We start from the raw sequence: 27,312 nt of genomic DNA on the forward strand, positions 1-27,312 counted from the left end.
GAATTTTTACATTTTCAAGAAATCATTTAATAATTTTTGATATACAAATATATTTACTTTTAAAAAAAATACTGCAGTATCGAATGAGTACTTAATTCTTGTCAATTTATGTGTTATTCAGTTTTATTATAATAATTTTGTAATTAAGTTGTAGGAATCATTTATTATATAATTTTTTTCTCATTAATAATATATCTGTATAATTTTTATATCTTCCGCCATAAATTTTTTGCGTACCCCTAAACAATCTTTCGCGTACCCCAGGTTGGGAACCGCTGTTATAGCATATCAGTTTGGTCATTTCGCTGAATCCTTAGTGATGAGAATTAGCTCTATTTTCAAAACATGATTTTTTTTCTCAGATTTTTTAGTTCACTAATAGCAAAAATGTTTTAAGCAAGTTTTATATACATATAAATTAATTTTTCCGTTGGGAACTTGAATTAGGTATGCTTTTTCTGACCATGATGACTCTCTTTCCTTGAAGGATATTTAGTCTTTGTCTAAAAAATATTAATTCGAGAAATCTTGTCATATAGTTAACATTTCTAATGTCACATAACAAAGAAACAGCATCCACAAAAAGATTTTTCAATTTTATGATTAATTAAACCATCTTAGTGTTTCAGGTTGGCTATCCAAAGTGGAAGTAGTACTCCCTAACACCTAAGGGCTTATTGCGGCTATCATCAGTGGATGACCGCCTTCACGAAATTAAGCCAATGTATGTGCGCTGGCAATAAGTCAACGCAATATCTTTGTTTACATTTTATCTTTTTCTGGTTGTTCTAGCTGTACAGTTGTAAAATGCTAGAATAAAAAGAAAAATATGTCAAATTTGATTGGTCTGTGCGATGGTATGTACGAATCTATTTTCTGAACGACTTCAATAATCGAAGCCACCCCCGAGGAAAAGATTACAAAAAAAAGAACATACAAAAACTTGGAAAAGTACAGAGCGATTTACAAAATACATGTTAGGAATACGTGAGACGGTAACCAGAAAAAAAGTAATAAAAGAATCGTTCAAGAAAAATAAATAAATAAAAACATGCATTTGAAGAGGAAATATAAAACTATGTTTAATCGTTAAACTTTAATGAAGCATATCATAGTTTCTTCGAAAATAAATTTACTATCTAAAATAAATCATTCCCAAACGGCGCATGTACATCTGGAATGGATATTATAATTTTATGATTTTTTTAAAAGAATTATTAAAACTTCTGGAATTATTATCTAAGTTTAGAATAAAAAATGATACTATTTAACTTTGCAACTTAATTTTTGGTAAATATTTAGCCTTTTACGCGTTTTCATTCAGTACCGTTTAAAACACTTAACTTCTTTCTAATGGGATTCTTGAGAAGCATAATTCTTTTCGATGAGAAGGTAATTTTTAAATAGAGTGATAAAGTGAGGTACGAATAGTCTGAAATTAAAATTAATAATTTTCAATGTAGATTTATACATCATTCAAAAGGCATTTATACTCAAGTCAGCCATAAATTTACAGAAACATCTATTTTAATGAAAATTGTTTAGTTCGAAGCGCAAATAATTCGAGAATTAATTAAAAGAAATCAAACAACATTATTCATGACATATTTAAACAGTTGTTTAACTGATTTTAACGTTATTTTTTTTCTTGGATAGCAATTTAAAAACTTTTTTCAGTACATTTGAGAAAAAAATATTTTATAATTTTAATTACAATTATTTTCGGTTTTGTTCTTTCATTTACTATTAATTTTAGAGGGGAAAATATATTATGAACCTTAGGATGACATACAACCCCATCGTGTGTGGGGCCCTTACCCTCCATAAAACTTCCCTTAACAGGCTTTCTTGGGGCCGCTTACCGCTTATTTTAAACTGTTGTGAAAACTCACACGACTTTTTCTAACTACATATGTACTTGAGATTCTAATTACACATTTTTAGAAAAGTTTAAAATATTAAATTTCTAGAAGTAGAACAGCACATTACTCCGAAATTATTCTTTTAACCTTCGTCCACCCACCACAAAATCCCAGGAATGAATTTTCCTAGAAAAACTATTTTTTTAAAAAGTTATAGATTTACATGCATGTATCACATATTAAATTAAGAGAAAATTTTACAGGCAATTTTCGAAAAAGCGAAAAATGCACTTGTTATCGTGTTACTTCCCTAGAAGCATTTTCTCTAATGTTTAACCCACATGTTAGTCTTACAAATTTAACCCTCTGTAGAATGTGTTATAAAAAAAATAAATGGATAATGAAACGTGAACAAAATTGTCTAGAATTAACCTGTAGTTGCGTCTTTGCTCCGTTAGCCTAAATAAATTCTTTACTTAATCTACATTCCTCTAGAGTGATCGCAATGCACTGGAACATACATATGTATGTTTCACATTTAATCTGTTTTAGTTAGTTACATTTTATAATGAATCTTGGAGTGGCCATTGATTCTAATTTTATTTTGCGTGCATAAGATTTCGATTAATTACAGTAAACTAAAAATGCGATTATATGATACTATTTACACGTACAATTGTGATTTTTACACAAATGTAATTTATTTTTAGATATGCTATTACGAATTGTGGACATACATACATATGTATGTAAAGATAAACGCGTACAAGTGCTGCGCAGCTTCACTCTAACGAATTAGTTCAAAGTCTGACGATGCTGATGTGCAGTCATTCCGGTTCCAGAGCATTCACTTCCCCAACTGTAGCAGAAGCCAACAAGTCAGATTCACATCAGTATGTGCTCTGCTGCTCAGTGGTATGTAAGCTAAGTAGGTGGGCTAACCTGCTGAACTTACTAACCTTCAACGTTTTTTTAGTGTAGTTTTTTTATGTTATTTAGTTTCCATTGTATACTGGACATTAAAAATAATAAATCATTCCTTTTATTCTTTTGACAAGTTAAATATTACCACTTTAAGAATGGAAAGTGTGTCAGAAGTAAATACAAAAAATGAAATAAATTCAAAAATGTTATACATTATTTTTATTTCATTATTAATAGATTTACTGGCATTTACTATGATCTTGCCTTTACTGCCTTCTTTAATGGATTACTACAGACAAAATGACCCTCCAGAAGGTCTTTACAATTACTTTTTGAGTGGCATTAATTCATTTCAGCGAACGATTGGAGCTCCGGATCATTATAGTTCAGTTCTATTCGGAGGTAATAACGTTCATTCTGAAATTTCCATCTGTTTCGCTCGCTTAGTATATTAGTTTAGGCGATTTGCAAAGGTAAACTGCTTGAATACGTACGTATATTCAAAAAAATGTTATGTTCGCAGGTACACTGGGTTCCATGTTTTCATTTCTACAGTTTATTGTGTCACCTCTATCAGGTGGTTTATCTGACGTCTATGGAAGAAAGCCCATTCTTGTTCTAAGCTTGGTAAAGTGCATTGTTAGAAAATGGTTCTGTTAACGTCATAAATAAAAATTAACTATGTAATTATGTTGTTTAGGTAGGTATTGCGATGTCGTACGCCCTTTGGACTGTATCTTACAGTTTTACTACTTTTGTTTTTGCAAGGATGTTGGGAGGTCTCAGCAAGGGAAATGTAAGTCTTTCGTTAGCTGTGATTACAGACGTTTCTACGCCTGCTACTAGAACTGCGGGAATGGTAAGCGTAAATTTAAGTCAGTGTGAAAGTGTGCCATATCTCCAGCAAGGTATGGAACACTCATTCCCCATAGAAATTGATACGCTCGTATTTAGTAATTTTTTTTCCTTTATTTTCAATAGTTTCCACAAGAAAGTTAGTCATATAAACTTTTTAACAAATTAAATAAATAACCTTTATAATATAATCGAGTGAGCAAAACAATAAATACAGTCTCTTAAAAAACAGAAACTACAAACTTGTAAGAAAAACATGTAAAAGAAAAAATTATGGTTATAAGTATAGGTAAATCTGCACATATTGATATATATGTTTGAATTCGGGCAAACTAATTATTTCTTTTATAATGGTTGCGGGGTGAAATTTGTGACTTCAAAAGTTTTTTTTTTCTTTTTTGTTCAAAGCAACTACGTTGGATATAACTTAGGTATTCAACTCATGGATTTTTAAATTTTTGAAGTCAGAAGAAAAATTAAAAAAATATACTGATCCAGTATTACAAATTCATAGGAAAAACTGGAATTTGTTAGTCCAATGTGATTTGCACAATTTTAATCTTAAGAGTTCTCTCTTTCCGTTTAATAAGCTTAGGCATTGAATGGAACCACATTTGGTCATCGCTTCCTTCTATTTTACTTCGCACTTTTTAATTGATTATTACCCAACTTAACTTTTAATGTATTCAAATGTTAATTCGATTCGGTGACTTAGCTGATGTTTAAATCACTTTTGACCAATAATTCAATGCTATGCTTAAAAAATATTGAATTATATTTTTTAAATTTAGAAAATTTAAAATGAAATATATTACTTTCAGTGTAGATCTCTAAGGTTCTTTAAGGATCTAATATCCCATTCATACTGCACCACAAATGTCATTGATGCAAACATGATCAAATACTAGCCATCAAATTAAATCAACAATTTTAAAGGAGATAAGCTTAAGTAAAGGTCAATAAAAGAAAAAAGTTCTATAGTATTTGGATCATATTTATGTCATAAACTTTTAATAACGTTTAAGTGCAGTGCAATGCAGTTTGTCTGAACACTGAGTAGCACCAAGACTCAGTAATAACATAATTATAATTAGGATATTAGTCACCATTTACTTATGAATGCTTTATTTTCTAGGCTCTAGTGGGCATAGCTTTCTCAGTTGGTTTTGTAATCGGACCAGTAATAGGAGCTTTATTTGCAAAATGGGCTTCTTCGCAATCTGAAGCGAATTGGTTCGTACTTCCAGCAAGTTTCGCTCTTTTTCTTGCATGTACAGATATTGTATTTGTAATATTTTGTTTTAAGGAAACATTGCCAAAGGTAAGGAGTGGAAATTTTAACTGCCAACTTCATTTTTTTAAAATGAAATTAATTAAAATATATTTCAGGAACAACGTGCCAAATCTGTAGCTGAAAGTTTAAGCCATGCAATTACTTATATAAATGTAATTTCACTTTTCAATTTTTCAGCGGTAAAGCACTTGCAGGAAGCTGGTAATTTTTTCTCTCTCTTTCGAAAAAAAAAGCAACATTTCTTATAATAGTAAGCTTTAGAATAATAAAACCTTTTCCATTCCTTGAAATAAACATGTGTTTTAGGGAGAAATGATCTCAAACGGCTTGGTCTTATTTATTTCGTATATCTATTTATATACTCTGGTTTGGAGTTTACATTGACGTTCGTTACTCACCATCATTTCGGTTTCACCCCAATGAAACAAGGAGTCATGTTTTTTTGGATTGGTTTAACAATGGCTTTTCTTCAAGGAAGCTGGGTTCGTAGAGTACCGCTTGAGCGGGTCAAGTCAGTGGCAACTTTGGTAAGTAACGATTTCATTTTACATCCAAATTATCTTGTTCCGAGCTTTCATATTTGTGGGATGTCTACCCACTAGTATAAATATGAAACAGTCTAACAATTGCTACCTATCAACTAGTCACATCCTCAACAACCACACATTTCAAAAAACATTCCACCAAAAAGCTTATAAAATCCCTAATAACAATTACAGAAATCAGTTCAGAAGGTCAGTAGTTTGTGTTTATAGGTATGCCTGTTAATGGTCAGATCTAAGTTGAATCCATTTGTGTACTGTTTAGTTTGATTAGAAAGTTGGATATTGGAGTGCTTTATTGTTATTGTAAAATATTCGATTACTACTGAGTCTATTTGTCCTTTTCTGGTAAAGTAGGAGGTCAGTTTTAATAGGTTTTTTAATCTTGTTTATTAGCCTCCCAGTCAAGATCACTTACGGTCTACCTTGAGAGTGGTGGCTCAATTTAGAATTTTTCCCACTGAAGAGCTATAGCGAAGAAGAGATGAAGATGGGTAAGAATAGCTTTGCATGTCACAAATGATGCAAGTCTTGGTCTACTAGTAGTGTCTGAATAATGTTTAGGTTTCGGATTAGACTTTTTCTGCCGTGTAGAGAAATTTCTCTGACTGGCAAATAATGACTTGGATATCGTGATGACTAATATCTAGTAATGTACGACCGTTAAATTTGTGATGCTCTCTAAATCATTTTTGCTAATGTGGTCATCTAGCAGTATCGTTGAAGTTGATAACAATGTGTCCTGCAAAACGTCGCACTTGATCTGAAGATTGGTTTGAGCTTAGCACACAATACATTGAGTGCGAATTGTCTAGGATACAGACATAATTAATACTTTCAAGAGCTGAAGTACCATAGGCTGTAATCCCAGACATAACAAAAACCGCTAAAAAGCAACTATTTAAAAATGTATACATTTTTGTATTTCGTTCTATTCAAATTTTTATTATTTAATTATTTATCAGTGACAGTTTTATATGCTTAATTTGTATCGTTAGTTTAAAGATGTCGTTAGAGATTTAAAAAATGTAAAATAGATTCTAAAAAAGATCAACTTCTGTTGGCTTATTTTGTCCCAAGCTTATTGCTGAGTTCCCACCGTTGCAACTAAACAAAACGTTAAATTTCAATACGCCTTGATTTTTCATTTGTTATGCAGGTCACACATATTAACAAACTCACACTCATACATATTCGTAAAAATCAACTTTTTCTTACTTATGTGATCTCAGATACTCGAAGAACATCATTATCATTACAATACTTCTTCACTCTACTGTATTAAGAGAAAGAAAAACTTTCTTGTATGGCATTGAATAAATTTAACAGTATTTTGAATATTTGTAAATAGGGACGCAATAGTTAAAATTGACAATATCAGAAGTAAAGTTGCTATTAGGTTATAAATCTGAATGTTCTGTAACGATTGCGGATTGGTTATAACGCTAAATCTTGTTCATGTTTCAGGGTTTGATGTTTATTATACCATCATATCTTTGTGTGGCATTCGCAACCTTTGAAACGCTTCTTTATGTGGGTGTATTCCTGTTTGCTGTTTGTATGTATTGGTGGTAATAAGTAGTTTGGTTGGTCGGTCATGATCTTCCATTCTGAACAGAATTCTGATGTTTCAGCTACGGCAATGGTTGTGCCTTGTATGACAACAATGGCTTCGAATTTTGGTGGAAAAGATCAGAAAGGGACTGTAATGGGAGTTTATAGATCTTTAGGGGCATTAGCAAGAGCTCTAGGTCCCATCCTTGCCTCTATTGGTAAGAAAGAAAATATTTTATTAATTTACTTAGATAATTTACTAAAAAATGTGGAAGCTGACTTTATTTAATATATTTCAGAACCATATAATGAACGTTTTCAAAATATTTGGTTTCAGTTTATTGGAGTCTCGGATCTAGTTTAACTTATACAATTGGAGCCGTGGCTTTACTGTGGCCTTGGATGGCCCTTAAGGCAACCAAAATCAGACAAACGTAGTCTTAAACAATATCTTAAGTGGATGCTGGAACCGGAATACTGGATATGCAGTTAACTGTAGCCTTAATAGCATGCTTGTGCTCCTTCATTCTGACTTGGTCAATCAGTGTATGAGTCACAGAAACTGGAGCTAGAAGTCAACTTCTGTACCTAAAATATGAACCTCTAAGATAAAGTACGAAAGCGGTCACAATTAAAGAACACGAGCATGTCATTGTTGACTTAAATTGTAATTTATACTTATTACGACGCTAGACTAATACACTAGAATATATTGTGGGTGCTACCTGAGTCTGTAAGAATCCATCCATCCACTTTTAAATTCCCTCCTGGATCAAATTAAGGATTAAGTTGATCAAATCTACTTTATGTTTTCCATTTTTTCTAGAGAGGAAAGAAAAATAAATTATATTTTTAGCGAATCATGTATAAATTGTATGTAGTAAGGTTGAATTTTTTGTATGTTTATATTTTATGTTGAGAAAGTAAAGTATGGCGCAATATTGCCGAATATATGGTACTTTTATAATTTTCAATGTTTTTAGCGAAAGTTTATCCTTATTTATTTATATCCCTCTGGTCCTCATTGAAGGAAGCCATCTGACATTTTTTCTGTTAACCACAAATATAGCCTGCGTCATTGGGGCATAAGAAGCCACGGGGACTTAGAAGCTATAATTGAATCTTCACATTCCCTAAAATTTCTTTTTCCATTAGATCGAAGATCTGTTCTGCTTTGAACAATATTGTCTACGGATCTTTCCGATTTGATGAGCGACAACTCTAAGCTTTTTTCTCATAAAGTAACGGCAGCTTTTAGTACACGATATTTCTTAAATCTCAAGAAAGGAACATTTACTTTTTTTTGGGCAATGAACCAATGGGTTATTATGCCCTCTCGTTCGTTGTTAAAGACTGAACAACCAAATCTTCTTCTTTAGAAAAGCTTAAAACAAATCTGGCGTGAACGCTCGCATGTTTTTCTCTTATTTACAAAGTTCCAACTTTAATATTTTCTTCAAAGTCCAAATCTCAGAATGCATTTAATTTTTAGATAATTATATGGTAGTTGAACCTTGTATTATACGAAAATATTATATAAAAGAGAAGCCTATTCTCAGAATTGCTTTGAAACTAATTTTCTTATAAAAATAATTCAATTAAAAATAGTAGCGTTACATGTGCACAGTTAGTATGCAAAGTTCAAGTAAAATCGTCTGAACGATTTTCGAGTAAATCTAAAAAAAGTAAAATGCATCAAAGGGATGTTTCAGATTTATTTTAGGCTCGATATTTTTGTGATTAATAGAACCATACCCTACTGAAGTAAAGTAATTTAGATGGAAGCAATTCTGCACCCTTTTTTTTTACAGAAATGTCAATAGAATTTTCAAGAACAAGGGTTAAAAAGAAATTGCGTTGACCGATGCCAGTGAAACTAGTGAGCAAAGTTTTTACAAAATGTATAAGTCCTCTCCGAAAAATCTTGAAAAACCTTTCAAGAAAGAGTTCTTCCAGTTGAGAGATTTTGACTATTTACTTTCTGGCTGGTCCTTTGGCGGTAACCAAACAAAATATATTGTTTAAGCTTCCTGCGATTTATTTTTTCTTCTGTTTCAAATTATATAACATTTTACTAAAAAAATTAAAAATGGATTCTAAAATTTGACCCGATCACAATAACTCTTCTTTCTAAAAGTAAATGAAAACAATTTTTACCAATAAACAGAAGAAGATTAACTTACCACGATTAACAAACCAATTTTAAGTGATGTAACTGTATTTTTGTTTGGAATCATTAACAAACATGACTCCTTACTGTTTGGTTTTTCAATGCAACAAAAGTTGTAATCTCCAGGTAAGGGAGTACAGCTGTACTTAGTGTTCTGAACTCCCATGCATACAACTTAGTTCGTGTGTGGCCATGGATGTCTCTTCTTAAATGCTGCTTATTATTCACTTACAGTCCTGTGAAAAAGTGTAAACTCACTAGATAAAATTGAATTATTTTTAAAACTGTACAATAATATGTAAACAAAATATTATTTAAACTGTATTTCATATTAATACGAAGTCAGAAAACACTCAATGGTCATTGCTCTAGTTGATAATGTAACAATACAAAACATGTATCATGTAAACATATCTTATTTACGCTGTGGCTGCGAATTAATATAAACTCAATGTTTTGATAAAGGTTTATTTTTAACTTACTTTTATGTTTTTGAAAAAATATCAATTCAGTTCACCTTTTTACATCAAAGAGTAAGTATTCGTGCTGATTTTCTTAATTTAAAATATGCCGCGTGGGATTCAATTAAGTGAAACTAAGCAACAAAGAATAATCGACTTAAAAAGAGTCGGCATAACACAAAGGCAAATCGCTCCCAAGGTGTAATTAAAAACTTTAAAGTTGGGTCCAGAAAATTATGGAAAAAATAAAAGAACTGGAAGGCCATCAAGATTTTCCAGTTACGTGAAACGCGCCGTTTTAACAGAAATTTCAAAAACTGGTGCTTCTTCTGTTTAGATTGTGAAGCGATTCAACCTAGGATATGATGCCTAATACGGTCCAGGTCTTTAAAATATCGTAAAATTACAAGAAAACTGCAGCTCAAAAAACATCATTTACAACGGCGCTTGCAGTTTGCTGAAAAACACATCCAGAAAAAGCAAACTTTGGTCCAGGGTGATTTTCAGTGACGAAGTTTAATCTTGATGGCCCTGACGGTTTCAACTATTACTGGCACGACATAAGAAAGGAAAAAAAAAATTCTCTCGAAGGTCACATTGGGGTGGTGGAGTAATAGTTTGGGCTACTTTCAATGAAAAGGGCAAGTCTCAAATTGCCTTCATCACTGGCAAAATGAATGCAGTTAGTTATCAAAAAGTGTTGGAAGGATTTCTTTTGCCTTTTATTACATTATTAGAAGAAGAAGAGATAATTTTCCAATAAGATAATGCACCGATACACAAAGCAAGGTCCACAAAACTGAGGTTTGAGGATTTCACGCTCAATGTTTTGGATTAGCCGGCTGTTAGTCCAGCTCTTAACCCCATTGAAAATATGTGGGGGCTCATGGCAAGGGAGGTTTTTTTGGCATTGGCTTTCGCCATACAGCCAGCATCGTCTAGGTGCTTATCACTAGAATAACACTCACTCTCCATTCTTACTTATAAATACTCCACTCATTCATCCCTCTACCACATACAACTATTCACATAAACTACAGCTAATGGATGGATCAGTACTCTATATTCCTGCCATCCTTATAGCTTAACCGATATTAAAATCACCGCAATTCTTCTCTAATCATTTTCTTGCATTCATTCTAATCGGCTATAACTTTTAAATACATTCATATTTCATTGCTAGCTCTGCTATAGACTTAAGCACATAGATGTTGGTGGAGAATATAATGTCTTTTTAGCGAAATGGTGCACCTAAATACCTGTTTATGTCGTCAAACATTCGTTTCCTTTCTACCACATAACGTGGACATATCATTACGTATTATATGTTTGAAATCCTCCTCCTCATTGCAATCTACGCAGAGAGGAGAGGACCTTTTGTTGATCCTGAGAAGATACGATTCGCACACCGCGTGGTTCGCTCTCAGCCTGCTTGTCGTAACAACCCATTCATTAAAGACAGTTCCCTTAATCCATGGAAGTCTAGGTAACTGATCTACCATAGTTTTATAGAATCTCCCTTTTAACATTACTGTAATCTGTCTTCTATTTTTTTAGTGCTGCTTTTGCAATTATACACTTGATATCGGTGTGTGGTAATTTATAATTAGCCATTTCCCCACCACTATTGGTGCCTTCCTTTGCAAGTTTATCAACAATTTCATTTTCTTTTATACCACAATGATCTCTTACCCACAAAAAATTAATGCAGACCCCCTTCTCTTTAAAAATGGCTATACTTTCTACAATCTCTGCGATAATATGATTCATTCCTACAGACTGGACTTTATTTCTTATCAACATTACCTGCGTATTTCATCAAAAACTTAAAACATGACTTGTTTTCTTTAAGGCATAAAGATAATAAAATTCACATAAAACACTTTTTTAATATTTGGGAATCTGAGCTGGTGAAACATTTTGGTAAGATTGCATATTTTTTTTCACAAGGGATTCTAAAAGTAAAATGAAATTCTAGAGAGAGACTGACTGAAGTTCACTGATAGTGCGGTTAACTACTACTTAACTTTTACTAAGGTTATCACGTCACCAATTGTTTACAATTTATACAGGAATAAACAAATTAAATAAACCTGAAGTTGTGAATATACTTTAGAATTATTTAATGGTCAAATATTATTTAAATAAGGTCAGTCTAGCAAGGAATGATGATATTTCAAATGAGATATAAACTACCAATATCTAATAGCAATTAAATATTTTTTTGCTGAATAAAAAATTATGAATGAAGGTGTATCTGAACAATAAGCGAGTTTGGTAGTTGCTTTCGACATGTTTTCACTTCTTTATGAAACGAAAGATTTAAATGATAAGGTGAATAAAGATAAATAAGTTATAGAAATAACGTGAAACAATTAAAACTATTCAAAATAAAAACAGAATGAGCCTTAATAATTAGAATACTTTCAAATTTCTAAAAATCATTATTAGTTTATTACTATTATTTAATGCATTATAAATCATAATTATTTTGGGGGGGGGGCAAAAAAACGGTTGGTAACTACAAGTAAGAAATAATAAACAGATATCACAGACAAGAATTTGAAAATTTGCAATATCCCTAAGTTTACATGTTGTCATACTGATATTAACATACATTAGGCCAGAAACAATCGACACCTTCCTTATAGCTATTTATCAGCCATTAATTGAAGTACTTATTTCACATTTAATTATTAAAAATTAATAAGTGAAGATGATAACATAATGTTAGCCATAAAAGTCTACTATGCCTCACCTTGTTATTTATTGAATCAATAGTTAATTATTTTTGGATCACTATGCGGATTCATTTCATTATTAACTAATATTATTTCTACCGAAGTGTTAACCAAAGTGATTTTTTTAAAACTTAGTATTAAAATTTATTTCAAGATGGATCACTTAAATTCAATTAATCTTTTAACTTTTTCAAAGGTGATCGTTAAATGAATCTTGCCTAATGTTTTTTCTCCTCATTTATTTAATCTCTTACAACTATTCCTATTTTTTTAAAGTTTTAATTTAGAAAAAATAGTATAGTTTCTGACCATTAATTACCTAAAAAAAAACAAAATAATGAAACAAAATAATAATTACAATTTTCCCCATTATTAAGCTCTTCTTTCGCATTTGCTGCGGGTCTTTTGCCCTTAAGCGTACATAAACTGGCGAACCGCGGTAGAAGTAGGTTACAATTCCTAGCTATTTCTCCACATTATCGCATTGTCATTACCATGCCATCATTATTCTATAGGATAAATTAGATTTGGTTTTTGGTTAATCAGTTTTTTAATTTTCCCGCCATATTTTCTCGTTTTTATTGAGAAATTCTTGAAATTATATACATCGATTAAAGCGTAATAGATTAAACTTGCTAATCACAAAATCTTCTTCGCCAACAGTATTTTGCGTAAATTTTTTTTATTCTTATGGCATTAATTTTCTATACATAATGATGTAATGTAACGTTAAAACTGAAGGAACACCTGCACTAGTTGTAATATCTATTTTTTTTATTTAACGTATAGCAAAAATTTGGAGAAGTATATATCAACTGGGCTCCTTCAAGAAAGTTTTCCAACTAACTTGAAATTTAATTATCGAAGGAATTTAAGCCGAAAATATGGCGGTTACAATGTCATCTTATTTTTCTATTTCATTTGAATATTTAAGCACTCACCAACATTACGTATAACAATTGATTAACAAATAAAACCAACTCTTAATATAAACATACGTGTATCTTAAATTAATCAAAATGAAGAGACTGTGATTGCTTCAATGGCTGGACGTCTCAGGAATATCGTTGTTTGAAACCATATTGATGATTGTAAATAGAAAACAGAGTATTAGAGGCCCAACAATGGCACCTTCGATTCCAAGCCAAAATATTCCTCCTGCTACGCTTAGACCAGTCAAGTACGGATGTCCACTGCTGAAATAAATAAATCTTCAGAATTTATTTTACTTTTAGAGATCAAAATGAGAATAATTTAGTTTTACAAACTTGGAGTTTCAACCAAAAACTTTTAGAATTACATTAAAATTGAGTATTTTGGTGGTTGAGTGAATACTAAAATTCATCTCCAAAATATTAAAAATAATAATTTATCAAAATAATAATGATGTTACAAGAAATGTATAATTGACAGGTACTTTATAACATTTGAGGTAGCAAATTTGTACTTTTGTTTATCAGTGTGCGAACGATTTTTGTTTGACTTACATACCTTAGTCACTCGAATATAATGGAGATGTTCATTTTATATAAATTACAAACTTAAGTTAATACAATAAAGTTAGTTTACGAAAAATTTATAAGCGTTACATACACACCCTTTTATTTCATTGTAAACTGTGGTTTCAACTACAGCTGTGGGGAATATCTGCGCCAAAAAGAGTGCTATCGCTCTCACTTTACTGTCCTGCATAAGCCAGAGGTCGAGAATCGCTGGAAGACAGGCCCAGTAAGTTCCCAGTACCGGCACTACTCCCAACACAGAAGCAAACACTAACATGCAACAGTAAGCAATCTGTCTTAGACACCTAGGCATTTTTTTGCAAAATTAATTTAGTGTTCAGATCCATTTTCAGGTAAGAGATTAGGTAATAGGTTAGTGTACAGGATTCCAACGCAAAGATCACAGGTTTGAATCCAGCTGCTGACCGTCAGCTTACTTATTTCAATTCGGCAAGAAAACTAATTGTAGATTATTTTGTATGCAAAAATATATGCTATTTTAAATATAAGTAGAATCCTAATTGAAATTCTAATTTACTCTATGTAGAAATATGATTTTGTTATTCCCTTTTAAAGAGCTAGCTGCTTTATTTGGTCATTGAATTGAAAAATATCACGCAATTTGTGACCAGTTGTCGAACAGATTTTGGTTATTATTCAGTGCGCTCATGCCATTCAAGTGCTGGTTGAATTTGATTTGAATTTTAGTTCGGTTGGTAAACTTTTACGCATCCCTAAACATTTTTCATTTTATTGAGTTCTTAATAAATTATTAGGCCTTAAATTAGAAATTAATACCGTATTTAAAGGGTCAATTCTCAAAAAGCTCCTGATAAAGGTCACCAATGGTATTCGAAACTTAGAACACTAATAAAAAAGTTATTACAATGGTTTTTATAAAGAATACTTTCTTTTTCATCTCCTTCCTTTTTCAAAATATTTTTAGACACGATTCATTTCTTATAATACGCATCTTTTTTTTAAGAAGTAAATTGGTTTCTTTTTTATTTAAAAAACTAATGTTTCATTTAGGATAAAACACAATCACTTCTTAATGAGATTTTTACTCAGATAATATTGAAAAAATAATTTAGGTAACCTGATCTTTTTAAGCTACAAAATATAGATTGAAAACTAAATGAAATTTGAACTCTTCTCGGATAGTCCTAGACAAAAGAAAAGTATGGGGTAGGTGTTATTCGGTAAGCTAAAAAAAATCTGTTTTTTAAATTCTAGGTGCTACTGAAATTATAAAAAATGATAAACAGTTCCAGAGACATAATTTTCTGAGATCCAGGCGGCTCAACTGATTTGTCAAGCGCTTTGTAAAGACTACTACTTTAAAGGTCCAGTCATACAGAAAAAAAAGTAATTAGGCGACACTTGGCCAGGGCAGGAAACCATCTACACTTTGCCTTCAAAGGACTTCATTTACGGCAAAGAAAAATGACTCAGTTGTACATTCAACAATGAATAAGTCAAAAATTCGTAGCAATCAGTTGGTGGAAACTTCAGGGCATAAGGCAATAAAGTTCTTTATTAGCCTAATTTTACTAGCTGAAATTTCTTGTTGATATTATGTTGATGTTCAATCAAATAGACACAGTTTAATGTGACAAGACTTCACTATTCCTTTTAAATAATTATAACCAAAAATTATAATTTTAATTTTAACCCCTGCACGCTATTAGCTGAAATGTTAGCAAAAAAAATCAAGAATTTGCATAAATGAAGAAGTTATACACATACCCGCCGGCATGTAGACAATATTGCTTTGGAAGAGGGTGTGTACGAGCCAAGTCCACAGCCCATAGAATATAGACAATTTTGCAGAAGCAGCCAACACTTCCTGGCATGAATGTTCAACTGCCATTGCTAACCTGTTGTACAAAGATTTCTTTAAAACGCCAAATTTGGCTTATAGAAATTACTTGCTGTAACATTATCTGTTACATTATATTCGCCGAAGTGCGAATAAAACAAAAAATTGACAAAATATTTTCTATACTTACTTCCATTTTTTTTCTCACAAAAACTAAAAAATATAACATGAATACATACGATACTTCCATTCGCAATTACATTCTTTTGTATTGCATTTGATTCTGTCTTTAAAAAGAACCACGGAGGGTTTAAAAAAAATCCCTAATAATCAGGCTGAGATAATGAAACCTGTCTACTAAGAGCCTAATTGTACGGGACGGATTGATGAGGCCGATTGAAGATATTTAGATGTTTTAAAGTACTAAAGAGGTCTAAGTAACATAGCCTATGCCCTCCAATAATTCATCGCGAAGTTAGATGAGGTATTTTTTAAAAGTACCACAGTACTTTTATACGCAATAAAAGTAGTATTAAAAGTGGGGCTAACTTTTCTCTCATAAAATGCACATCCTTGAGGTTACCAAAAGGCACATCTACATGAAATTTCGAATTTGAAGACACTAATTAATTAATAAAAATTGGTTAGGCCCAACATTATTTACAAAAACGGTAAGAACTAAAAGAAGGAAAACAACAATTTCTGAAAACAAATTATTTTTTTGGCGGCGTTTTTCTCGAAACCTATATCAAGTAGGTAAAATCAACTCAGTTACGAAAAATTACACTTATTAAGGAAAATATGCTTTATATCTTGTACCACTAAATCTAGATTAGTAGTTTTTGAGGAAAGACTGATTGCAGTTTTAGAACAAAGCGTACTTAGAACGAACTTATAATAATGAAGAAACTTTACATAAAATTATTCTTTATGTGTTGCCCAAAATTAGTTAACACACTTCATTTTATTTATTCTGTATACTGCACAAATTTGACTGAATTACATATTATCAAAATATTTTCAAAGAATGATCCAGTATGAAATTTCACTTAATTTTATGTTTAGAGCGTACAAAAACATTTTCTACATACAATAAAAAATTTAATACTATTACGAAAACTTACTTGCTTCCGTATTTTGGACTCATTTGGGTCACCATTTCTACCGGTTTGTATAACTCTCGGCTTGAACTTAACAGATAAAACAGGGCTGTGAGAAAAACAACCTGAAAAAATTAAAATATAATTTGGAAAAAACATTCACTTTCTGAAATTTTTAATATTTCATGTCAAATCGATCAAATTAATCAGTTGAGGATAGAGACAGAAAAACTGTTTTGCTATTATTGTATTTGTTCAAGACGAATCGTCTTTAGTAAGTGCAAAAAAGCATCATTGAAGTGCACATTGCAGATTTTTTTATGAGGCCATCTATATAGAAACTCTTGATCTTAAGTAATATACTTAAGGATATATGCTAAAGACCAACTAGAGGGATTTGCGGATTACCAAGCCGTAAAAAGTATAGAAAGTAATAGATGAAAGCGTTTTCACTTCTTCAGTTGCTGGGGTTCACTAAGACAGGTTTTACCGACAATCCCCATAAGAGAATACTATGTTTAATAAGGTATTTCTTAAGCCTGGAAGTACGCTAAATTAAGAAATTACAGAATCGAAGTTAATGCGCAAAAACGAAAATGAGGTATCAAATAACTGATGTTGTTTTGCTGATTAACTGCTGAACAACGACGATACTATTAATAACCTCAATAAAAATCAGGTTAAAGTTCTCTAGACTACTTTTTTAAAGTAAATATTTCTAATTGAACCATTACATATTTACGACTCACACTTATTCACTTCAACCATTTCCTATTAGTTAATATTGATAATTGGTCCGTGGTTTGAGGAGCGTGCAGGCAACAGGTTATCAGCATGCATTACCATTATGATGTACGCTCTTACGTATTGCAATTTGGGTCTCTCAAGATATCAGTGAGAGATTCTGCTCTAGCAACTATTTATGGGATGAATAATAGTAATAGCTTTCCCGTCGCTTTTACGAAGAAATATTCGATTGTCAGAAGAAAATAATTGATCGATATGGACGTCACGATATGTATGAAGCTCTCCCGCCAGAAAACCTATCGAATAGAAACAAAATCTGTCAATTCCTTCGGAATCAGAAGTTCGAGGTGTAGTCTTGCTGAACATAGTAATACTGATCCATTTCCATGAGAACCCAAAAATTAACAAGTTCGTCTGCAACAAAAAATATTTCTGCGATTCACAATGGACAAACGCCATAAACTTTCAACGCCACCACACTCGGCGGTGATTCACTCAAAGCTGTAGGATTCTGTCAGGGAGATTTAAACTAGAGCCTTACCATCTGCTAGGAAAGTTTCCACAAATATGCTTCTGGGCACAAAAAGAATCCTCATAATTGGTCGAACCGTAGGAGAAGAACGATCTCGACAAGGCCCAAAAAAATTCAACTAAAAAAAAGAATCAATATATAATATAATCATCGGTTTTCTTCGGTATAATTTTAAAGAAGAAACAGGAAAGAGAGTTCGAAGTGCATTCATTGTTTATTGGTTGGAACGTGAGAAAAAATTTCAAGATGATTTGCTATTTCTGGCCGAAATTGGTCCCTCGTACTTTCACATACGCACTCATTCATCCAAATTAATTTATATTTATAAATAATATAAACCTTTACACAATTTCATATTTACTACATTTATTTTGCTTTCCCGTCAATATTTGTTGTTTTAATAGGATATTCATTAAAATATAAATCCTATTTAGAAAAAATAAATAAAATAAAATATATTTACAGACTGCAAAGTGAAGTTAATAAGTGAGAGTCCGCCACCAAACACCATAGAGAATAGTGTTGAGAGAATGCCAAGCAGTAGTGAGATATTTCCTTTAAGGATGAGCCAGACGGAGTCGAAACCAGCGCTTAGTGTGGACATATTCTCTTGTAAAAAACTTCTTACTGACTTCCAGTTGATTACCTCTATCAATTGAAATAAAATTAATAAACAATTTGCATTGATTCAAATGTAAATAATCTAGTGGGAGAGTCATACTATATTCTCAGTTTTAGTAAAGAATTTTCTTAAAACTTGAAAGAAACTGTTTTCGAGAAAAAAATAAATAAATAATAATCTATTTTTCACGTTTCTTCAAATTTGGAATTTTGCCTAAATATTCAGTACCTAATGTTAAGTAAAGGAAGGGTTAGCTTACCTGGTAGCGCGATGGACTTTGGAATAGCTTAACCCCCCCTCTCCTGATTTGAAATGAATTTTTTCAAATATAAATCAAATAATAGTATTTTGTATATAAAGTTTAAAGAGAATTTCTTGTACCGATTTTGAAAAACTTTGTAAAAAAAAAAACACAAATTTTTATCTATAAAGTATCATTTCTGCTAAACTAATCTCATTAAAATTTTGAAGTTTAGTAACCAAATTAAATTTCTTACTACCGTAATGAGGCCAATATTACAATTGAATAGGACTTAAGAAGGACCTCTACAACACAACTGCTTTTTTCAAATAAAGATGAAGATCTATATTCAAGCAATAAACATATAAAATTAAATTGATAAAAACAATGTAAGTCTTACAGTAAGTATTAAGAACATTGCCTTGTTAACTTTAGAAATTAATGAAAAAATAACTTATTGTAAGCCCATCTATATCTATAATGAATTCGAACACATGTTAATCAATCCTTCTATCCCTGATCAATATAATAAACTTAATATTTCCTTCCTTGATCTTCACGACCTGAATATTAAAATGTTACCCCTAGAGGAGCTAGAAGAAGAATCTACCTCAGACTACACTACAACTTTATTCATCATCGCCATCATAGCTCTCTGCCTCTCAATCACTCATCTAATCATCCGTTATAGAAGGAAAATCTTCTAGGAATTGTGCAATTCTTTAACAAAAGTGAGCCCCAGCAACCAGAGGAGAATTCAACAGATACTTCAGTGACTCCCCTGCCACCAGTTCGTACATCATCAATGGCAGCCTACCAACAACATCTCCAAATTCGATAAACTCCTCACACTTCCAAATTTCGTGAGGACACGAAAAACTTAAGGAGGGAGGAGTTATATACACGAAACCTCGAGACTCAGCATAAATATATTTCCTCTGATAACAGCAGTCTTCAAACATATAAATACTTCTACCCAGCCCAGGCCAGTCAGTTCTGCCCAGACGTTGCCCAAGCTAAGTTGCTGCCCGAGATCAGTTCCGCTCAGTAGTGAAGTTCCCTTCCCCACATATTTTCTTGTAACCGTTATTTTTATATATCATTAATATTGTAATAAAGGATTTGTGTTTTAAATAAAAAATATTCTTTTTAAAAAAGCCCCTAACGGTTCAAGTTATATAACTCGCGTTATAATGTTAGACTTTCTTATATGCACATTCAGCACGAAGTAACGTGGATGAATCCATTAATCAATTATCCAATGTAATCACATTAATACAAGTTCACTCTTTTTTAAGTCTCAAAAAAGCTTATCAGTACAATTCTTCAAAATTAATATTCCGATTCGAAATTTTTGGAAATTTAAAATTATAAATAATTTATATTTAAACTAGATGTTAAAATAAAATACTTTGATACTGTTCTTAATAGAAGATCTTAAACTTCACCTCTAAGAATTCTACATAGATGTGGTTTCTAGTATAAAAATATTTCACTTAAATCTACTTGATCTGTGAATTCATTTATTTATTTACAAACTTTTAAGAAAATCACCGTACTAACGTTTTCGTAAAAAGCGCTAAAAACTCAAAATCAAATATTTGGTAAAGGGGTTATGAAAAAGTCAAACTTAAACACGGTTTTTAAGCGTCAGGTTCCAAATTATTAACGGAAGAATGTTCTACAATAGTCAGTCTTTTTGCAATAACTCTTATTGGTTCTCTATTATTCCAGAACAACTGGAGCCATATATGAGAACTTTATGGAATATGAAACAAACCTGGAGTCTTCTTTAATCTTTCAATAAATTTGTGACAAGATGAGAGAACAGCATCCGGAGTAACTGTCGGACCAATGGCGGACTGGGCGGGCATGACCCATGCTTGATATGCCCGATCCCAGAGTTCTAAAGCCCCTTTCTCTATTTCTGCACGCTTATCTTCGCTTATACCCTTGTCCGCTACTAATTTTCGTACCTGAAACAATCACCAAACATCTAATGTGACTTAAGCTTATTGAAATTAACATAAAAATGAAAATATTTTTCATTATTATACATTTTTACTATTATACTATTTTAAAATCCAACTACCAGTTGCAGTGAACAATAGTTTTTGTGGCTTTAATTATATTTAATGAAATTCCAAAAAAAATTTATTTAACACGTGCTGAGAAAATTTAGGTTAATATCCCAGAAATAACAAATTTTGAATCAAACTCTCATACGACTTTCTCTTACCGCAATTAAAATAATATAATTTTCTTGAAACTTAATGAATTTGTAGAAAAAGACAGCTGACTTCAATATACAATATGAATCCAATGTAATAAAATGATACAGTTTAAAGACGCCTGGTGTTACGGTTCTCTCAGAACCTATACAATTAATATTTCATAACAAAAAGTTCAAATTCATGTCATAGGTTTAACATAGGTTATCCCTATATTTGATTATTTATTTTCATTAATAATCAGCTAGAAATCTAAAATAGACTCCCAAATTTAAAGAGCACTTAGATAAGTTTGTAAGGAGGCAGCTAGATCTATGAGGTTTATATTTAGGCATAAACTAGACCAGAAATATATGTATTATTGCCTTGCCAGATCTAAACTTCAGTTTAAGCTTCCCTTATTTCGATTCCGTGTACAGTGTGCGAAATACGGTGTTAAGAAAGCTGCAAAAGAAATTTGTCCACTTCCACAAATAATCAAGGAAGTGCAATAATGAGGTGAATTTGGATTCTCTTGAAGACAACTAAAAATCATCTGAAAGAAGTCCTCACAAAGTTTCCTGGATAAATGTTTTACACAAGTAATCGATCTAATTGTATAAAGAATTTATTTATGTAATAATTGACAATGTTAAACAAAATCACTAAAGCTATTTTCGTAAAATGATACATAACATGTATGATCAACTAATTTTCTTGAAATTTGGAAATTGTGTTCATATTTATAATTATAATTGATATTACATAGGTGTTCAGGGGCACTAAATTGATTTTCCTGGGAAAATGTCACAAATAAAAGTTATAACCAACATTCGCTCATTTCATTAGAAAACTCAGTTGAGGAACCATTGGTGCCGTTTTAATTGATTTCATTTGATACTTTTGATTAAATGACTTTATTGGAAAGCTTGCTGTCGGCACCTAAACCAGATATCAAATATGAACTTTCTGCGCTTTTTTGTAATTTGAGATACATATGTATCTGGTCGCACACTTTTTAGGCAGACTCTCTCTTCCTCACATAAACAATAGTTCAATTTGTAAAAACCAATTTTCGTCCCCTGAGGATCTTAAATTGTGGATTTCTTGAGAAATACATAATCGCAAACGAGAAGTAAAAAAGTAAAACAAAATATCGTGATATATATTTCTGAAGGCTCACTGTACATACAAATACCACTAGTTCGCGGAAGGAGGTGGATTGCCAGCATTCTTTAGAATTTTGCAAAATAGTACATTAACTTAAGAATTAAAATAAATAAATAAAAACCCTGGAATACGAATCCAGTTGGGCACAATAAACTTAGCTTTAATGCAAATAAATTCATTGATCCTGAAGGCCGGCTCGATGAGTTAAGCAAAATTTTCTAACATTCTCCATCACGCTGTTTATTTGATCTCTTATGAAATTATCTACTAAGTTTTTGAACATTAACCTAGGGAAAAATCGCCAAATCATGTGTCAAACAGTTCAAAAAACAAAGGATACCAGCTTGGAGCCAACAGCAAATTTTGGCATCTAATGGTTAAATTAGCATTAAACATCGCATTCATAATACAACCTACGAATGTAATAGGAATGTTTTAAACATGGTTGTAATCAGCTCTTGAAGTTCGTATATGGTTTTAAACAAAAAATCTATTTTTTTTTTTTTTGTGTTTGCGGGCCAAGTATTAAGGAGAATATCAAGATAATAGTGAAATGTAACAACTTTAATTTTCTTAAAATTACCAATTTTGTAAGCGCATCACGAGCGTAAATGTAAGCATCGTTGAGCGCATTGTCCATAGTTGTTTGCCAATCTTCTGGCAGCATCTGTTGCAGTTCAGGATTGTGGACAATTGTACTGTTAATTATATTGCCTCCAGTTTGTACCAAATACATTCCTTCCTTGTATGCCTGTCAAAAGTAAAAAGATTATAGTTAATCTGTAGAAAATTTTTAAGACCGAGTGAGATTAGAAGAGCCAATTGTCTTACCTGAATTGTAAAGAAAACCGATACAAAAGTTCCAAATATCAGCAAAGCTAAAATAACGGCTATCGCAGCGGCCGAATCGCAACAATTTTTAAGCCCTTCGAAGAATCTGTCACGCACCTTACTGAGTACCTAAAAAACCAGTAAAATATTATTACATATACTTGCTTAATTTCAGCCCAATAGGAGTTTTATTGTGTTCTACATTACTGTTTTTTCTATCTCATAATCCACGCGTCTTTGAATGAAATACTTTTTACCAAATACATTCTTTCCTTGTGAGCCTTTCAAAAGTAAAAAGATCATAGTTAATCTGTAGCGAATTTTTAAGATCGGGTGAGATTAGATTTATTTTAAGTTATCTTAACATCTGTTAAGAGGATCTCCCATTCAAGCATTCGCATTCCTTTATTGCGTAACGAAAAAAGCAGACAATGATCTCTTAATTTCGAGATATCGGCTGATTTTTTTTTACTAATCAGAAAGCAATGGACATGAGTCATCTCCATGAAATCAAAGTACGCATTACTGTTCGTTCGAATATTTTCTTCAAGTGAAATTCTTCTAGAAGCTACAAAGCTACAAGTTTTATTACATTTTTATTTTAACTTTTAATAGTAACAAACTTTATACACCAAACTTATTTTAAATTTCAGTCAGTCATCGACCTCATTATCTTGAACAATTATTCGTAATTTATTGAAAACCTTTTTTAAAATGATTCTCTGGTATCTCCAATATCAAAATATTTTTCTTTCATTTTATAATATATATAATGAATGATTATAATATTTTATAATCTCCTACGGTCCTAAATCTATTAAACACTGTTACTGAAAATTGAATGCCAAGTAATCGGCAGTAAGCAACCGAAGTGTTTTAAACACTATAAATAAAAAGTTTATTCAACTAAAAGAAAAGAAAATGTAAAGATGACTTTAGTTACTCTGCTTAACACAAGGAGCACTTAATTGAAATAATTTTAAATTTCAAAGTTTAATTTACTTACAAACAACGTAAATTTTAATGGTTTAGGAAGGATAATATCTTGTCTCTCAAGATACCATTTATAACCACTGGCGAATATTGCTTCCATTCGAAAATTAACGATTGCAATTAATCCAAAATAAATGCCTAAATAAAACAAGACAAGTTACAATACTAAACATTTCCATTCACTGCAAGGCATTTTAAAATATTTAATAAAAATATGCACTAACATAACTGTTTGATGGCGTAAATGGTAAGCATCACAACAAATATGTAAGGGAAAGAAGAGATACTTAACAGTACTACTCCTACGCACACGATGAACAGCCAACGGATGTACGTCATGCTATAAAGAAATATTTTTTTAAAGATATCTTTTTTACAATAGCTACAAAATTTAAAATTCAATTTAGGAAAATAATCGTTATTAGACATATACTTCATGGTCTAAGGAATTCAATGCCAACATGGACTAACACCATCGTAATAATAAAACAGATCCTAGTTATACACACTGAAGTATTTCGGTTTTATAAAAGATACCTCGTTATTATTTGTTGAGATTCTGAATGCGCTTGACCAAAAGGAAAGGCTTCCTCCTTAAAAAAAATGTAAATATTTAAAGTAATCATCAATATGTTCATAAATATTTACTAAACAGTTTATAGGAAATTAAACAAAAAGGTTTTTTATGACTACTTAGATTAAAGCTAACAATTCGTAATAATGTTTACATTTTTATCAAGTTAACATAGAAACCCAAAGAAAGAGTCGTAAATATTTGAAGTTTGTGGCGACTGTGCGGAACCCCAGCGCAACAATACTCATCTTAGCATAGGATATGCAGAGCTAGCTGATTTGCAAAGAAAGCTGGATTCACACTAAATGATTAGTTTACGGTTCAGCCATGTTCAAGAATTTTGGTTGGATTCATTGTAGAACATTTCAGCTCTCAGTAGGGCCACGTTCACGAATTCGAGGTTGGATTCACATCGAACCATCAGTTCGGAAGATCAGTTCACAATACGGTCACTTCAAGAATTTGGCTGTCCTTTGAACAGGTTATGAGCTCACTGCAGGCCTTCATGTTTAAGAATTTTAGAATGTTATCTGATTAGATTATCAGCTCACGATATAATCAAATTCACGAATTTTCTTTGGCCGTTCTTGCACTTATTATCTAGTGAGATTAAAAATAGGAAGTTGCCTAACTTAGTGATTTAATGTTTCCAAAATTTACCGAGCTGATTTAGCTGCCTCCGCTATATGCCTACTCAAGATTAGAGCAGCCAAGCAAACAAAAGCGCAATATTCGGGAGCTCCATATACTAAAAGCACTCGAAAACGAAAAATAATTGTTTACTCTCCTCATGGGACTGTGGATGATAAACCAAATGTATAATATTTTTGGCATGTAAAAACCAATTAAATTAATTCTATTAAACCAATTCTAATAAACACCAAAAAGAAGTTGAGAAAGCATCATAAGATCTCGGGAAGTTCTAACCCTAAAAGAAAGTAAATAATAAAAGCTGTCTTTGTAAAGTAAAAACTGAATATGACTTATTTCTGAAATATAGGTGACAGTCGTTAAGTACGCTTTTAAAATTGTTTATTAAACAAATAAATATCACGATAATTCACTAGTTTACTCAAACACTCAACTGAATGTCTGATCCTCTCACGTATTCAAGAATCCTCTCAAGTATTGTTGGAAAGTGAAGCCGCACTTACAGACCCGGAGGGAACCGTGACTGGGTCACCTAATGTGCACAAATGTTTTTAAAATTTATACATTACTAGTAAGGATTTAACTGGTGCGTGAACTATACTATACATTAACTTGACTGGTTTAGCAGTTAGCACAAGTCTAGCTATATTCAACATCAAAGACTCTCATCTTCCATTGTTCAGAACTTCTTGCTCATCGTATGAACGATGCGGAATATAGGACACAAGGAATCTTAGAGTTAGATGACTTTTATTGCGACTACCACTGATATGTGTTTTTATTTACACAGCTACGAGGCTACATTACTCACAAGTAAATGAGATACAAAGTGAAATCCAAGCTGTATAAGCTTCAGACTTAGTCATTTCAATTAAGGTTCAAAGGACGCAAAGGTTTCAAATGCCAGATGAGAGATTTAATTATGTAAATAAAATTTTCTTCAATATTAAAGAACATCTGTATTATTTACCTGTTTTTCTTCCGCTTTGACACAGGGTGAACTTTCTCTGCTGACAGACGCTGCAACATATTATAAATGATTTTCAAGCAAGGTAGTAACAAGAAGAAATCTAAAGAAGCAAACTTACATTTGCATGCGATAGCGTAGATGTAACCTCCACAGAGAGAAAACTGAAAGAGGACAAACACAGAAATTCTAAGATAATTAAAAAAATTAGCCACCCAGGATGTTGTCGCAATCCATACAAATATCGATGAGACGGAGAAGATGAATTCATGTTCTGGTTTCCACAAAAATATTAACGAACCAATATAGCAGGCAATCACTGAAGTAGTCTGTTTTAGAAACAAAATATTAGTCCATTCATCATTAAATTCATAATACAAAAATAACATTTACTTACAATAATTGAATTGTTAAACACATCTAGAGTAAAATTAATCATGTACTTATTGAATCCCATAAAAATACTGCAGAGCTTCCAAACGAATTGGGGAGTGTATAGGTGTAACACACTTAGAGCACTTACTGCTCCCAAAAATTTGATTATTAAACCAAGATGTCTGATGAGGAACTCACCCAAGGCGTCTGAAATTTTCAGTATAAACGAAAATGGTAAGCAAATGATGTTTAGATAAAGTGGTTTAGACGATGATTCCAATATTACAACTTGAGTACGCAATATGGTTGCAACGGCTAATTTAAACGGGTGCAAAGCCGATCCGCAAAGTAAAGCCCAGAATAAGGGTTTAATGAAAGGCTGCAATATAAAATACACGCCACAGATAGTTACCACTGCGAATATTACTAGAAAAATTGCTATCCCGTTAAATACAGCAAGCTTAAAGGCATTATCATTTTTTTCTGATTCTGTAGATAAATTGTTAAGGATTTCAGTCATAGAAAAAACACTTCGCTTTTTTGGCCTCTCCATCTCGCCTTTCAGTTTCAAC

The 27,312-nt window shown here is 31.8% G+C and overlaps 2 protein-coding genes across 8 annotated transcripts; one reads left to right on the forward strand and one right to left on the reverse strand.

Annotated features, from left to right (window-relative positions):
* The first annotated feature begins 622 nt into the window (after positions 1-622).
* On the forward strand, positions 623-8,005 carry rtet (major facilitator superfamily domain-containing protein rtet). Of its 5 annotated transcripts, none has more exons than XM_074143815.1 (10): positions 682-724; positions 3,024-3,188; positions 3,310-3,413; positions 3,487-3,645; positions 4,777-4,962; positions 5,031-5,136; positions 5,242-5,462; positions 6,945-7,035; positions 7,112-7,249; positions 7,369-8,005. In XM_074143815.1, exons 1-10 carry the CDS (start codon positions 697-699, stop codon positions 7,467-7,469), a joined length of 1,299 nt encoding a protein of 432 aa, XP_073999916.1. In that variant the 5' UTR covers positions 682-696; the 3' UTR covers positions 7,470-8,005. The 5 variants fall into 5 exon arrangements, with proteins under 5 accessions (XP_073999918.1, XP_073999916.1, XP_073999914.1 ...); XM_074143816.1 differs by lacking the exon at positions 682-724 and adding an exon at positions 2,057-2,777; XM_074143817.1 differs by lacking the exon at positions 3,024-3,188 and having other exon boundaries at positions 623-724.
* Positions 8,006-9,214: 1,209 nt separating this feature from the next.
* Positions 9,215-27,293, reverse strand: LOC141462173 (transmembrane protein 245). Of its 3 annotated transcripts, none has more exons than XM_074143811.1 (15): positions 26,763-27,293; positions 26,487-26,694; positions 26,369-26,418; positions 24,711-24,766; positions 24,398-24,513; positions 24,187-24,311; positions 23,181-23,309; positions 22,933-23,100; positions 20,750-20,945; positions 18,570-18,754; positions 16,852-16,952; positions 15,655-15,785; positions 14,001-14,151; positions 11,469-13,599; positions 9,215-9,437 (listed from the first exon to the last, which is right to left on the reverse strand). In XM_074143811.1, the coding sequence occupies exons 1-14, from the start codon at positions 27,291-27,293 to the stop codon at positions 13,443-13,445; spliced, it is 2,304 nt and encodes a 767-aa protein (XP_073999912.1). In that variant the 3' UTR covers positions 9,215-9,437; positions 11,469-13,442. The 3 variants fall into 3 exon arrangements, with proteins under 3 accessions (XP_073999912.1, XP_073999911.1, XP_073999910.1); XM_074143810.1 differs by having other exon boundaries at positions 11,469-13,596; positions 14,001-14,175; XM_074143809.1 differs by having other exon boundaries at positions 14,001-14,175.
* Between the last annotated feature and the right edge of the window lie 19 nt (positions 27,294-27,312).

This window comes from Rhodnius prolixus, unplaced genomic scaffold (genome assembly GCF_049639745.1).
Source record: "Rhodnius prolixus isolate KJV_2025 unplaced genomic scaffold, Rpr scaffold_18, whole genome shotgun sequence".
Taxonomy (NCBI): Eukaryota; Metazoa; Arthropoda; class Insecta; order Hemiptera; family Reduviidae; genus Rhodnius; species Rhodnius prolixus.

What these genes read in the sequence shown, in the direction of transcription:
- rtet (XM_074143813.1), top strand. Translation starts at nt 2,942, where the DNA reads ATGGAAAGTGTGTCAGAAGTAAATACAAAAAATGAAATAAATTCAAAA. An exon ending in TAGTTCAGTTCTATTCGGAG is followed by an intron (nt 3,189 to 3,309) that starts GTAATAACGTTC and finishes TTATGTTCGCAG; the next exon opens with GTACACTGGGTTCCATGTTT. An exon ending in TGTATTCCTGTTTGCTGTTT is followed by an intron (nt 7,036 to 7,111) that starts GTATGTATTGGT and finishes CTGATGTTTCAG; the next exon opens with CTACGGCAATGGTTGTGCCT.
- LOC141462173 (XM_074143809.1), bottom strand. Translation starts at nt 27,293, where the DNA reads ATGGAGAGGCCAAAAAAGCGAAGTGTTTTTTCTATGACTGAAATCCTT. An exon ending in TTAACTTCACTTTGCAGTCT is followed by an intron (nt 16,953 to 18,569) that starts GTAAATATATTT and finishes TAATTTTTTCAG; the next exon opens with GTTGTTTTTCTCACAGCCCT. An exon ending in TATTGTCTACATGCCGGCGG is followed by an intron (nt 14,176 to 15,654) that starts GTATGTGTATAA and finishes GTTGCATGTTAG; the next exon opens with TGTTTGCTTCTGTGTTGGGA.